The sequence below is a fragment of the Cydia fagiglandana genome, chromosome Z, assembly GCF_963556715.1.
Source record: "Cydia fagiglandana chromosome Z, ilCydFagi1.1, whole genome shotgun sequence".
NCBI lineage: Eukaryota > Metazoa > Arthropoda > Insecta > Lepidoptera > Tortricidae > Cydia > Cydia fagiglandana.
In genome coordinates, this window is record NC_085959.1 from 17,337,561 (window position 1) to 17,352,945 (window position 15,385).

A 15,385-nucleotide genomic window follows, 5' to 3' on the forward strand; every position below is an offset into this window, starting at 1 on the left:
CGTCCGTCTGCCTGTCACCAGGCTGTATCTCATGTTCACAATTTTCACAGATGTATTTCTGATGTCGCTATAACAACAAATACTAAAACAGAATATAATAAATATTTATGTTGCGTAATGGTACGGAACCCTTCGTGCGCGAGTTCGACTCGCACTTGGCCGGTATTTTCCTTTAGAGGTATGGAGCTCTATAAATCGACTCGATATTACCACAAAGCGGCCGGGATGCGCCTCAAATTAAAATGCATTCCTTGAGTGTAAATATTTATTTTACTCTTAAATAATAAGTTACATTAATGTTAATCTACAGTTAAGTGTCGTTCCAAGGTTTAAACTACCTACATATTAGAGGCCAATTATCTTTCCACCCAAGTTATTAAGCTTTTCAGTTGCGATCCTTGTTATTTTCTTGAATATTGTCCCAGGCACCTGTAAATAAAATAATTACGTAAAAATATAGTCGGCAGCGATTTTGCTAGCGTTATTTTAAACGTCATAATTTCATAGATATGTGACGGTTAAAAAACACTTGCCCAGTCTCACTCTATTCTGCTATTAATGCTATACTAATTATGCTATTCGTATAGAAGTGGCATACGCGTGCCTCCGTGAGGGACAAAACATACGCAATGCGACACTATGATTGGTCGAATTTATTTGCCCACCATAATCCATACCATTACGGTGGGGAGTAAAAAAAATGTGAGACTGACAAGGACAAACAATAATAGCTCTTTCGCTGCTACTCCTACATGATATATAAGACTATCCTGTTCGGTCATTTCCCCCACCCTTCACGCCGGATCCAGTTCATAATTTTTAAAAGTTGTAGAACAAAAGTGTCACCGTTTGAGGAGGACAGTCACCTGCAATAACATGTTACTCTTCGAAGGCCGCAAAAATATGTGACAAGCTCTTATGGCTTTACAAATAAGATCGTGTCAGATAATTTTGCGGCCTTCAAAGAGTAACATGTTTTTGCAGGTGACTGTACAATCTATGTTTAAATTATTTGCTCATGTTACAGGCCACACCCGGTATACTACATTCATGGCTTGTTTTGTTCACCTTGTTCATGGTGTTTCTACTATGGATTCCCAACTTCAAAGAGGAAGCACATTTGGACGTGTGACTTTGTCATATCATTTCATATAAGGTGACAGTGAACAAAGAAAGATTAATCTATCACTCACCTCAAGAACCGAGTTAACGAGATTCGATACTCCCTCTGCTCCGGTGACTAAGGCTCTCCCAGCTGTGATAAACTTGTCGCCCGAGTTACCATATTTTTCTTCTTCCTTTATCGTATCCACTATAGGTTTGGGCTGTAAAAGTTAGGTACTTTAAAACGTATAGTCTACAGGATTATAAACTGACAAAAAACTGCCAAAAAAGATTCCCATGTACTTAATGCTTTATGCTAGAAAAATTATTTTGAACACAATAAAATATTTACATCAAAAAAGGACGAAAGATTGCGTAGCATTCCAATTGATTCCAATAAACAAAATTTTGAAAGTAGTTGATAATATATGATGCCATAAGTATGTAAGCTGTTTGTACCTATTAGTAGTAGCGATATTAACTCAGGGCCAAAATTGAATGGAGTATGATATTGACCGATGTTTATGTCGTGTGTCCATCCTATTATGGCTCCCCTACACGATGGACCAGCGCCGGCCACTCCAAGGGACGCATTTATGCGTTAAGCGCCCTCCAGACTATGCGCGTGAATCGCGGGCGAAGCCGCGAACACGAGTGTGGAGTCTAGTTCGCTGATATGCGAAATCGACTCCAGACTCGCGTTCGCGGCTTCGCGCCGCGATTCGCGCACGAGTGTGGAGCGGGCTTTAGAGGTTGATATATCATTGTAATTCTACCGGATGGCTGCGTCCCTTGGAGTGGCCGGCGCTGGCCCATCGTCTAGAGGAGCCATAATAGGATGGACACGCGACATAAACATCGGTCAACAGGTTGATTCTAGGACCCAGTCTGGTAAAAACCTTATTTTAAATAAGTAATAATAATACTTGCAAGAGTCCTGCGACGATGCCGTGTAAATTTTCCTTCAGTGACAATTTCTTGCTGCCGTATCCCTCAGATTCAAGAATAGCGCCTTCAAGCGTCGTCGGCGGTGCACCAAAATATCCCGTTGCTAAATATTCAGCTCCCTCCTGAAAATAAATAAAGTATTCTGAAACTCATCCAAATTGTTAGTAGAAAAAGGCGCGAAATTCAAATTTTCTATGTGAATTCAACTCTGCACCTAAATTTTTTTATTACAAGCTTTTATTTACTTTCACCTGTCCCGTTGTTTGTAATCAAATCTTGCAAGCAAAATTTGATCCACTTCCCGATTTCCGATTGAGCTGAAATTTTGCATGCATGTAAAGCGGATGACAATCTAATATTATGGTACCATCGAGCTGATCTGATGATGGAGACAGGAGGTGGCCATAGGAACTCTGTGATGAAACAACGCAACCTAATTGTGTTAGGGGTTTTTAGAATTGTCTCGATAAGTATTAGTGGTCTGTCGTAAGAAAAGTGCAGTCAGCGATAAAAGGCTGTACCAAAAATGAAATTTTTGCCAAAAACTTTTAAAGCCTCCCTTTTCTAACAATAAGGTCACTGTGCCTGAGTATTATAAAGTTCGAGAGAGTTGTAAATCTCTCGAACTTTTTTTATTGTAATAAAGTTCGGTTAAGCTAATTTTGCATCGACTTGAACAGAACAAAGTGAGGGAGTGTCATTATAAACATCGTATTTGCACAGAATGATGATATTACCGCACATTGTGTTAGCTTGGCCCCGCTCTATCCATAATAAATTTAAACTGTACCCACCTATGAGTAGAAATTACACTGGCTTAAATTTAACCAGAAAGTCTAACATAAGTAATATAAATAAATAAATATTATAGGACATTTTTTTTACACGAATTGACTAAGGCCCACGGTAAGCCCATGAAGACTTAGACAACGATATATATAATATATAAATACTTATATACATAGAAAACAACCATGACTCAGGAACAAATATCTGTGTCATCACACAAATAAAAAATGCCCTTACCGGGATTCGAACCCGGGACCATCGGCTTCATAGGCAGGGTCACTAGGCCAGACCGGTCGTCAAATATAATTGTTGTTTTTTAATACGCGCCTTTTTTATTGGCCAGGCAGGAACCTTGGTTCTCCATACTAACGTAGTTACGCTATCATTTTAAAACGACTAGCTATAGATTGCTCTGAAACTATGTACCTATACCTACTTACAATAAGATATGTAAGACACTGATTTAAACTTTCACGATTATTTAACATTATGAAACTGCACAACGGGACTTAATCGCGTATTTAAGATTTACCTCCTACGTTTCGAGGACGTTTGTTTCGGGGGCGGGGCTGGAGGGAGGAGGGGGGGAGGGTCTTCTTCGAGACCACGGGGACAACGCCGTCCTCGAAACGTCGGAGGTAAATCTTAATAAAACTTAAATACGCGATTAAGTCCCGTTGTGCAGTTTCATTTCATAAGATATGTAAGGTTATCTAGTCCTACTAGCACGAAAAAGTAATCTGTTTGTCTGAAACATGTTGATGTCCATATTCTGCACTAAGTAGGGGAACCCATACCCTAATAGCATTTTCTTGTAGGGATTTTGTTGGGCCTTTGTTTACGTATTAGTTGGGCAACCGTTATATTTGGCCGTACGATTTGCTGGAGGGCCCTCGACAAAGGCCCTCCCGAAGATTCCCAACAGAGGGCCATAAGAGTAATTTTTTCGTTCGGCCTATTTAAATAAATCATACAATTATTCAACGGTGGTGGTTTTGGTTGGGCCGTGGTTGGGCCTATACACATTTGTTTGATGGTTGGTTAATTGTTACATTTGGCCGTACGATTTGCTGGAGGGCCCTCGACAAAGGCCCTCCCGAAGATTCCCAACAGAGGGCCATTAGAGTAATTTTTTCGTTGGGCCTATTTAAATAAATCATACAATTATTCAACGGTGGTGGTTTTGGTTGGGCCGTGGTTGGGCCTATACACATTTGTTTGATGGTTGGTTAATTGTTACATTTGGCCGTATGGCTTGCTCTAGGGCCAACTGCAAAAAAATAAAAAAGGGCAATTTTTTTGTTGTGCTTCTGTTTGCAAATTCAACAATTATCCAACGGCAAGTCAGGTAGGTCGGTAGGTAGTCGTGCACCAGGTTGAAGGCCCAACACAGTTTGTCTCACAAAGGGCCAACATTGTAACTTTAACGTTGGGCCTTGTGTAGGATTCTTACAATACTACCGTAGGTAAATAGTTGTGTAATTTATAGTGTGCCTACAGTCTAATTAAGTAATGGGCTTTTGTTTACGAGTCCTACAGTTACCCTACGTTAAGTAAGTGGTTGTGTAATACGACGTTGGGCCTTTGCTGATAAATATTACAATTACACTACGGTAGGCATTGGTTGTATCCACATGAAGGCCCTAGGCAGCAGTTGTTGTTAATCTTCTCTGTATCGTTCCAATTTTAGTATATGTACTGCCGAAGCAAGTTCACTTACTATACACTCTAATTTGTATATATACTAACCGCACTTCGAAACTTCGTAAGCGAGATTTATGTTTTTTGAGATTTAAATTGAGAAAATGTTGGTAAAATACAATTTTTTAAATTTATGTATAAATTTTATAGTTATAGCTATTAGATTTATAAGTTACTTTTAAAAAATATTATGATTTTATCCGGAATAATCGAGAAAATAACTATAACTTCGATGTTTGGAGACAGTAACGCCATCTAGTGACGCCACAAGCCAACTCAACTGGTATTGTTGGGCATCAGTACCACAGCCAATGTTGGTAAATGTGATATTTGTGCTCACTGGGCCAACGAATGTCATCGATGTTTAGCCACCGGTACCAAAATACACAAAGGCCCATTGTTAGGCGTCAGTGCCACAGCCAATGTTGGTAAATACGATATTTGTCATCATTGGGCCATCGGATGATATCTTTGACTAGCCAACGTTACCAAAATACACAAAGGCCCATTGTTGGGCATCCGTGCCACAGCCAATGTTGGTAAATGCGGTATTCGTCACCATTGGGCCAACGAATGTTATCGTTGATTAGCCAACGTTACCAAAATAAACAAAGGCCCATTGTTGGGCATCAGTGCCACAGCCAATGTTGGTAAATGCGATATTTGTCATCATTGGGCCATCGGATGATATCGTTGATTAGCCAACGTTACCAAAATAAACAAGGGCCCGTTGTTGGGCATCAATGCTACAGCCAATGTTGGTAAATACGATATTTGTCGTCATTGGGCCATCGGATGATATCGTTGATTAGCCAACGTTACCAAAATAAACAAAGGCCCATTGTTGGGCATCAGTGCCACAGCCAATGTTGGTAAATGCGATTTTTGTCATCATTGGGCCATCGGATGATATCGTTGATTAGCCAAAGTTACCAAAATATACAAAGGCCCATTGTTGGGCATCAGTGCCACAGCCAATGTTGGTAAATGCGATATTTGTCATCATTGGGCCATCGGATGATATCGTTGACTAGCCAACGTTACCAAAATACACAAAGGCCCATTGTTGGGCATCCGTGCCACAGCCAATGTTGGTAAACGCGGTATTCGTCACCATTGGGCCAACGAATGTTATCGTTGTTTAGCGAACGGTAGCAAAATACACAAAGGCCCATTGTTGGGCATCACTGCCACTGCCAATGTTGGTAAATGCGATATATGTCATCATTGGGCCAACGAATATTATCGTTGTTTAGCCAACGGTACCAAAATACACAAAGGCCCATTGTTGGGCATCTGTGCCACAGCGAATGTTGGTAAATGCGATGGTGGGCCAATACAAAATTAATGTTGGCTACGGAACGAACCTTATCCCAACGTTTTCCCTACTGTTGGCACCGTGGGCCCCAACGAAAATGCTACTAGGGTAGTGGCACGGATAGTTTTTATCCACCTATATCCACCTATCTACATATAGGTATATGTATGTATAAGATAAGGTGGGGTAAGACTATAACTTGTATGGAATCCTCAATCCTCCTTCGAGCAACACCGGCTTCCGACACGAAGGAATCCTCATACCGAGTGACATAAACTATGTTAGTCTTACCGCAACTTACTTTAGTAGGTACTATTAATACTCAATTTTATTTAACTGCCTACATTGTCTGACAATTTCGAGATAACTATAGTTCGTTTTTTTTAGCATTAGAAAGAACTTGCAAGAAGGTAAGCGATCTTGACATGTCTTTTAATTGAAAAGCGCTTTTTAAAAATCAGTAACTATTACTTATGAAAGCAGAAGAATATAAATGATCGTATTAGATTCATAATTGTTACATATTTGCCGTAACTTATTTTAAAAATGCGTTTTCAATTAAAAGACACATCAAGATTGATTACCTTATTTCTAATGCTAAAAAAATGAATTATAATTAATACAGTATGTGTCTGACCATGGGGCTTTAATTCCAGGGCTTGGATTTTGGATTTTATAGTACAGTCATTATATCCAAAAAACCGACCCTACTCGTGAATAATTAGTTCTTGGATTTTTTTTTCGTAGGTCCCTCGGGGGGGTCACTGGGAGTGTAAATTCAAAAAGTAGGCTTAATCAGGCTCCTGCGTATATTCGAAAAATGGTTTATTCCAAAGAAACGGTTTTTCTTCAATAACTCGGCCATTTTTGATTGTACAGTAAAACCGTAAGGGCAAAAACTGTAGGAAATTTGATTCTCTACAAGTTAGTCCAGTCATTATATCCAAAAAACCGACCCTTCCCGTGAATAATCAGTTCTTGGATTTTTTTCGTACGTCCCTCGGGGGAATCACTGGGAGTGTAAATTCAAAAAGTAGACTGAATCAGGGTCCTGTGTATATTCTAAAAACGGTTTTTCTTGAATAACTCGGTCATTTTTGATTTTATAGTAAAACCGTGAGGACAAAAATTGTTCAGAATTTGATTCTCTACAACTTCGTTTCCCTTCATTTATGCCGTAAAGCGTGGAACATAGGAGATAATGATAATATTTTGAATTTGTCGCGTTTTTCAGGTTTAATTTCTAAAATATCGATTTTGGGGGAAAGAAGGTGGGAACCAAAATTATTCAGAATTTGATTCTCTACAAGTTTAGTCCTTTTCATTCATGTCGTAAAGTTGAAAATAAACGAGATGTTGAAAATATTTTGAATTTGTCGCTTTTTTCAAAACTATCGATCCTTGAAGAAAAATTGTGAAAACCAAACTTGTAGAGAATCATATTTTCTAAAATTTTTGCCCTCACGGTTTTACTGTAAAATCAAAAATGACCGAGTTATTCAAGAAAAACCGTTTTTGGAATATACACAGGACCCTGATTCAGTCTACTTTTTGAATTTACACTCCCAGTGATTCCCCCGAGGGACGTATAAAAAAAAATCCAAGAACTGATTATTCACGGGAAGGGTCGGTTTTTTGGATATAATGACTGGACTAACTTGTAGAGAATCAAATTTCCTACAATTTTTGTCCTTACTGTTTAACTGTAAAATCAAAAATGGCCGAGTTATTGAAGAAAAACCGTTTCTTTGGAAAAAAAACCATTTTTTGAATATACGCAGGAGCCTGATTAAGCCTACTTTTTGAATTTACACTCCCAGTGACCCCCCCGAGGGACCTACGAAAAAAAAATCCAAGAACTAATTATTCACGGGTCAAAATCTATAATAACTGTACTATTACTCGCTAAACTGAGCTACTTTTACTATGGAATCAACCCTAAAATCGGAAAAAATTTTTTTGGCTTTTCCATAGAAAACGACGACATCATCAGCCAAAATGTATGAAAAGTAAAAAAATTCGGGATTTCGGGGTTGGTGCCATAATAAAAGTAGCTCAGTTTAGCGAGTAGAATTGAACACTGGATTTAAAGCCCCATGGTCAGTAACACCCTGTATAAGCTATGAGAGAGACACTTACGTAGTGTGCCAATTGTGCATGATTGTGATATTTATTATTATGTGCAATTCTTTTGCCAAGCTCATCAATTTTATGCGCAATGAGATTCCCGACAATCGACTTGTCACTTCTGGCTGATTCTGAGCGCTGATCCGCTACCACGGGAACGGTAGCAACGTCGGAGCTGGCTTGCGGTTGGTCGTACACCGGGAGCTCCACCCGAATAGGGTCGTCTACTGGCGCAGAGAGGCAACTCGCAATGCAGAGCAGGACGATACCGGCGTTGAAGAACATTCTAGAATAACATGAACCTTTTAGCAATCACAGAAGTGCTAGAATTAATAATTTGGCATGAATATGTTAGAGCCAGACCAGTCTCCAACGATTTTGATAGCCCACGCAGTGCAAGTGTTATTGAGACGTCATCATTTCACAGAAGTTTGATGTTTAAAATAACACTTGCACGGCGTGGGCTATCAAAATCGCTGCAGACTTTTCTTGATGGTCTAACCTATTTTGACATGCAATCTTGTACATTGTAGATCTGTGGAATAAACACCAAGAATAGAGAGTATTAGGTACTACAATGTTCTGCCGCCAGAGTGCAGCACTAATTTGCATTTTGTGATTGTTGTTGATAATATTTGTTTATTATTTATACTGATTCACACCTTTAAAACATTGTTGGTAAAGGTTTAAATCAGAAACTAATTAAGTAGTTTAAATAACAGTTAGTTACACAAAGTACACTCCCTTACCCGGCCGTCGCCGGATGAGTGAATTGGGAGCATCCCTTCCGTGAACTATTATTTACCACTGGCCCTGCTAGCTAAACTCGTAGTAAGGACGATTTTAATAGGTATGTAGGTGCCATAGACCTACTGCCGTATTCGAACTTCAAGGTATTCACAAGAGACGACACGTACTAGATCCATTCTAGATACGTTATAGTTTAGATATCAACTAGTTCTCTTTTGCAGCGCAATCCACATATATACACAGGAGCCTGATTCAGTCTACTTTTTGAATTTACACTCCCAGTGACTCCCCCGAGGGACCTACGAAAAAAAAATCCAAGAACTAATTATTCACGGGTAGGGTCGGTTTTTAGTGTTCCGTACAAAACTTTGTTTACGGAACACTTATGGGATCACTTCGGTCTTGCAAATCAGTTAAATACGTTTTTTGGATATAATGACTGTACTAATAAAATACACATGTATCCATTTGTGTCATTTAAACCAATTCAAACGCTTTATAACGCGCGTTGTAAGCGCTCGTGCGAATGAGGCCTAATCATTCTAATCATTCTTTTACTTACAGAGCTCACAGCAGGCTTACAGCCTTTCATTCACTTTTATTTTTGTATAACATTATCATATAATGTCAAACAATGTCAAACTCTTCAAAATACCTTTACGTCATGATTTGAAGTGTTGTTGATTCGCAAAATACTTATTTTATGAAAGATGGATATGAGAATACTACCTCCAGTTAACAAATGCTGCTGCTGTATACCACTAAAAGTAGCCCAGTGCTTTATAGCGTTCATAGCCTTAGCCACCAGTGGGTTCGGTGTGACGGTTGTCGTGTTCCTGTCATTATTTGAAGATGAGTTTGCCGATTATGTAGGGAGAGTCCCAGAAGACGCCAAGTGGCCACTAGTCGCTGCCGTTGGTTTCCTTAGTGCAGTTTTAGCAATATGCGGTTTAATGTTTCTAATCGCACCGCTCTTAAAATCAGGTCAAGCTTCAATGCTGACAGTGGGCTTTGTCATTGTAATGTTCATGTGTACTATAATTCTTCTTATTACCATAGTACCGACTCTGGTGTGTGTTTTTTCGTGGTTTTACTTGCTAGACACCAAGCATTGCAAGCTAGATTTACTTCCCATGGACATTACTCTGTTGGTTGGTTTGATTGTTTTTGTATTTGTTAGTGCTTGGTGTTATTATGCAGTAGCAATTGGGAATTATGTGAACATTTTGTCTACTACCTAAATAAATGTAATGATTCATTGATGTTCGTGCATTAATTATTTATTCTACAATGTAGCACAGTAAAAGCTGATAGGTATGTACCTTTATACTATTAAATATTCAAGACGGACTAACTCGTTCACAAATTTTAGGTTTATACTAGGTACAAAAACTGACACCTACATAGGTACCGCTTTTATGACATTTTAACGTAAAATCCGATTTTCCTCGCCGCTATCACATGCACAGAAATACAATACAAGAAAAGCATAAGTTTATATATTAAATGGCGCCAGGCGCCAGGCGGTTGTAAAATTTTTGAAGTGAAAACTTATTTAGCGGCGCTGTGCACCTTTTGTGATGGGGAAAAAACGTTAAACTCGCGACAGGTCACGTGACCGTAAGATTCGTAATGGCTCCTCTACCTACACGATGGGCCAGCGCCGGCCACTCCAAGGGACTCATTTATGCGTTAGAGGGAGCAAGTGATATTGCTATCTCATTGTACCGCATGGCTGCGTCCCTTGGAGTGGCCGGCGCTGGCCCATTGTGTAGAGGAGCCATAGACGTAAGACGGACACGTGACCTGATCGAAAAACTGTTACATGTCATTGAATTTTCACTTCTGCCGGCACTCCCGGAGTGCAACCCGTTGTTTTTTTTAAATTATTCTTAGAACTCTAAATTATTTATTTATGCTTTTTAAATACAAATACAAATAATTTATTGAGAAAAGTATAATATATACAGTACATATGGAGTTGTTTTTAAAGACTAACCCCCTTATTCATAAACTTTTACTAAAGTTGACAAGCCGATAATAATCATTTAAGGGTCAAACAGATATTTATTATCGGCTTGTCAACTTTACTAGATGTTTATGAATATGGGGGTAAGAATTTATATATTTTTACAAGTGGTTCACAAATGCCTGAACTAGGATTCCCTGTGTTTCAGGCAGTGACGGACAATATTAATTAAGTTAATATTAAATACATATACTTTTTTTACTATAATCGCGGTCTGTCAAGTTCATTACACGTAACAGTAGGGCGGCAGTTTCCATTTCCATACTCAAAAAATACTAAAATATAAAATAATATTTAATGTCATCTGCAACATGGACGATTGCGGCATTGTATGGGGGATATCAGTCTACAATAGGTATATACATACACACGGAAATAGACGAGTAAGACGAGTCGTGGAATGTATGGGGCCCAATACATTCCACGACTCTTCTCTTTCCGCACAGACTAACAAACAGTAAAGACTCGCCCAAGGATGTGGATTGATCAAAGAAAATCTGATTTTTGTTATTGGTTTTTTTTTTTTTTTCAGTGACACGACAACTTTTGGGTTGACGCGAATTTCTTAAAAGATAACCGTATTTGATAAAAATTTAAACTGATACAGTTCTAGGACTCTTATTTATGATAAAATATAGCCAGACAGTCTGGCTATATTTGAACACTGAGTGTTTATAAACTACTTTTAGATACTTATTTTAGAGGATTTGTGGTTTTTTGTCGCATTACCGGTTCCACGTCCATTATAAGGTAGGTACACTACTATAGTAAGTAAGTATATTTTCCGGATTAGACCTAGCTCATCATTAATAAACAAGAATTTGATGTTGGGTAACAAGTTTGGGCAAATACGACATTAAATTACCTTAATTACAGGTAAGCAAACACCTACAAGGTATTATATTTTATATTTAATATTTTTTAAGACCCTGTATAGTTTGACTGCTAGTTTAATTACAGCAAAGTTAGGACCCAGTCACTGAATTGATTTTGAATAGGTATCCCAGGGACTGGGTTGACTATAGGTAAACGAGTTTTTCAAGAATAAAACATGTAACCTTACGAGTAGATATCTAGTCGTTATCGAAATCGGTACCTACCTATAGACGTTTTCAAGGCATTATTGACAATCTATAATCTATACCGGGTGTGGCCTGTAACACGAGCAGATAATTAAAACATAGATTGTACTCCTTAAACGGTGACACTTTTGTTCAACAACTTTTAAAAATTATGAAGTATTTAGACTCCCTATTTTTCATACAAAATAAATATTATCTTATATAAATATTACCATATCATTGTGATTGACGTTGCTTGTCACGCCTTAAACATAACAAAATTCGCAATACATTGCGTCTTAGAATAAACTTTAAAGTGTATTAAAAATCAAACCACAAGTTATTTTTAAAAGTCGCTGAACAAATGTTGGTCAGTATGAGGAGTACAGCCTACAGATAAATTTTTTGCTCATATTTCGGGCCACACCCGGTATAATACATATTTCATTAATCACAAAGCTATACCTACTTAATTCAAAAAATGATTTTAAATTTTAACACGTCTTAATCCATAAACTCAGGTAAACAATTTGTAATTTTTTTTAACGCGGTACAGTAACAGATATATTAAACTCGCATCCGAAATCTGCAAATAAATCGCATATGCGCCCGCACCCAAACTCTGTTAGTTAGTCGGTACTCACGTTGCGGGTGTCTCCTGCGGCGTTTGGCGATGCGCTGCCCGCGAGAGCCGTCAGCGATACAACTGCAGCACGGCGCGCGCGCACCGCACTTTCACACCTTACGTCACTTCCGGGCCGCAGCCTTGTCGCGACCGCATGGGCTCGAGATGACACTATTCGGCTGTTTACTGTTTACAAACTTGCTTACGTGCAGTTAGAACATGAAAAGTCCTGGAGGAAAATGATAAGGCGTTTTAGCGTACCCAAAGGGTAAAACGGGACCCTATTACATTACTAAGACTCCGCTGTCCGTCCGGACCGTCCGTCCGTCTGTCACCAGGCTGTATCTCACGAACCGTGATAGCTAGACACTAGACAGTTGAAATATTCACAGATTATGTATTTCTGTTGCTGCTATAACAACAAATACTAAAAAGTACGGAACTCGGACTCGCACTTGTCCGTTTTTTTTATATTTCCGAGTTATTCTGTATAATAATTTCCAGGTAATATACCTAAACGTTATCCCTATTTTATTTAATTAAAAGCTATGATAGAGTAGGTATTTTGTTTAAAAATGGATAACATGATTTATATACCGGGTGTGGCCTGTAACACGAGCAAATAATTAAACATAGATTGTACTCCTCAAAAGGTAAAAATTTGTTCAACAACTTTTAAAAATTATGAAGTATTTAGACTCCCTATTTTTCATACAAAATAAATATTATCTTCAATGGACGCCATCGCCACGCCATATCATTGTGATTGACGTTGCTTGTCATGCCTTAAACATAACAAAATTCGCAATACATTGCGTCTTAGAATAAATTTTAAAGTGTATTAAAAATCAAACTACAAATTATTTTTTAAAGTCGCTGAACAAATGTTGGTCAGTATGAGGAGTACAGCCTGCAGTTTATTTTTTTGCTCATATTACAAGCCACACCCGGTATTTATGGGGATTTTGTTATGTCTCACCATACTCTGATACCCCTCGTATTGCAAGTTGCGATAAGTTGGGTAAATTTTCCCATACCTATTTCAGGAAAAATATAAATGAAATTTTCATTTTATTTATCAATAAAGAAATGAATTCATTAATTATGGAATGGGAAAATTTGGATTTCTATACATGATATGAACTAGGTATGCGTTTATTATGAAACAAGTACCTACATTACATATTACTAACATACAAAGTGGTACCTTGGGAGCGAAAAAGTTTAGTAGGTACTTACGTAAGTACCTATATTGTCCCTAAAATAATATCTAGGTACTTGTAGCACCATTGTTATGTGCTTTATGACTGAATAAGATATTATACGACTTTAATTGTTTAATTCTAATACTAGGTAGATGTCTGGAAACTAATACTTAACAGCAATGGTGATCATGATCAAAACAATTATTGGGAAAAGAAAGACCATGAACCGCATGGGAGCATACGTGACCTACAAACAGGACATCGTTAGCCATTGTCTAGTTGTTACTAAACATAACCTCCGAATAGATAAGGTACGCAGACATATACCGGGTGTGGCCTGCAACACGAGCAAATAATTAAAACATAGATTGTACTATTTGTACTCCTCAAACGGTGACACTTTTGTTCAATAACTTTTAAAAATTATGAAGAAGTTAGACTCCCTATTTTTCATACAAAATAAATATTATCGTCAATGGACGCCATATCATTGTGATTGACGTTGCTTGTCACGCCTTAAACATAACAAAATTCGCAATACATTGCGTCTTAGAATAAACTTTAAAGTGTATTAAAAATCAAACCACAAGTAATTTTTAAAAGTCGCTGAACAAATGTTGGTCAGTATGAAGAGTACCGCAACAGTTTAATTTTTTGCTCATATTACAGGCCACACCCGGTAAGTATATAGCAGACCACGCAGACGCAATAGCAAATACTGCAATTTTCATATCATTTATTTATTTCATAATGTAATATTAGCATTAACAGATAAACCTTACATGCTAACACGTAGATTTCATTAATATTTATTTCTTAACTTATCTTAACATTATACGATATGTAGGTATTTTAATAACAGGGCTATCGACGATCTCGTACCGCGTTTTGTGACTATAAAAATCCCCCCTTGGCCTCCCCTAACATTAAGAATTGTAATTAGTAGGCCGTAAACTTATTTGTGCAGTTATAAAATAAAATACAATGCACAAATGTACCTATACAATTTTATATGTGTTATTTTGCAACATAATGTAAGTACCTACCTAATTATGTAATTTAATTAAATGCAGTGGACTTTAAGACAACTAATGCCTTAACTGTGTACACAATTCTTTGCAAATCACCCATAATGTTTAGAATTTTAGATTTCATATTAATTAATAAGAATTAGAGTCAGACCAAGAAAAGTCTGCAGGGGATTTGATAGCCCACTCAGCGCAAGTGCTATTTTAAACTTCAAACTTCTATAAAATTATGACGTATAATACTTGGACTGCGTGGGCTATCAAATCCGCTGCAGACTTTTCTTGGTCCGACTCTATATCCAATATGCTTGTACGCTACATCTGATAACATTTCCGATACTTAACTAAGTAGGTAGGTATATGTCTGGTGTAGGCGTCTAATAGATTTGGCTTCGTTGTATCGGTTACTTCATTCGGACGGATTGCATAATTTCATTATGGAAGCGGTTGAAGGACTTAGGTTGCGTGAATGAACGTTTAGATAGCTCTGCACACGTATGATTTAAGTACGGTTCGATCCTATCTGTTAGTTATAATTAGGTATAACATCCCGTTTAATCGCTTTCAGTATTCCGGACCGGCCGACTCATATAATGTACGAGTTTGCATGAAAACATTATCGTCACTCACTAAAAGTGCTTATCAACCTACATGTTAGCTCCCGGAACTCCCAAATTGTATGCCACCATAATTTTATGTG

General features: G+C 37.9%; 1 protein-coding gene across 1 annotated transcript; it reads right to left on the reverse strand.

Annotated features, from left to right (window-relative positions):
- Window positions 1–329: 329 nt before the first annotated feature.
- LOC134678176 (uncharacterized) lies at window positions 330–12,589 on the reverse strand. Its single transcript, XM_063536631.1, has 5 exons — window positions 12,468–12,589; window positions 8,000–8,273; window positions 2,031–2,174; window positions 1,194–1,325; window positions 330–429 (listed from the first exon to the last, which is right to left on the reverse strand). The coding sequence occupies exons 2-5, from the start codon at window positions 8,270–8,272 to the stop codon at window positions 346–348; spliced, it is 633 nt and encodes a 210-aa protein (XP_063392701.1). The 5' UTR covers window position 8,273; window positions 12,468–12,589; the 3' UTR covers window positions 330–345.
- Window positions 12,590–15,385: the final 2,796 nt, after the last annotated feature.

What these genes read in the sequence shown, in the direction of transcription:
- LOC134678176 (XM_063536631.1), bottom strand. Translation starts at nt 8,272, where the DNA reads ATGTTCTTCAACGCCGGTATCGTCCTGCTCTGCATTGCGAGTTGCCTC. An exon ending in ATGCACAATTGGCACACTAC is followed by an intron (nt 2,175 to 7,999) that starts GTAAGTGTCTCT and finishes ATTTATTTTCAG; the next exon opens with GAGGGAGCTGAATATTTAGC. An exon ending in TCGTCGCAGGACTCTTGCAA is followed by an intron (nt 1,326 to 2,030) that starts GTATTATTATTA and finishes TAACTTTTACAG; the next exon opens with CCCAAACCTATAGTGGATAC.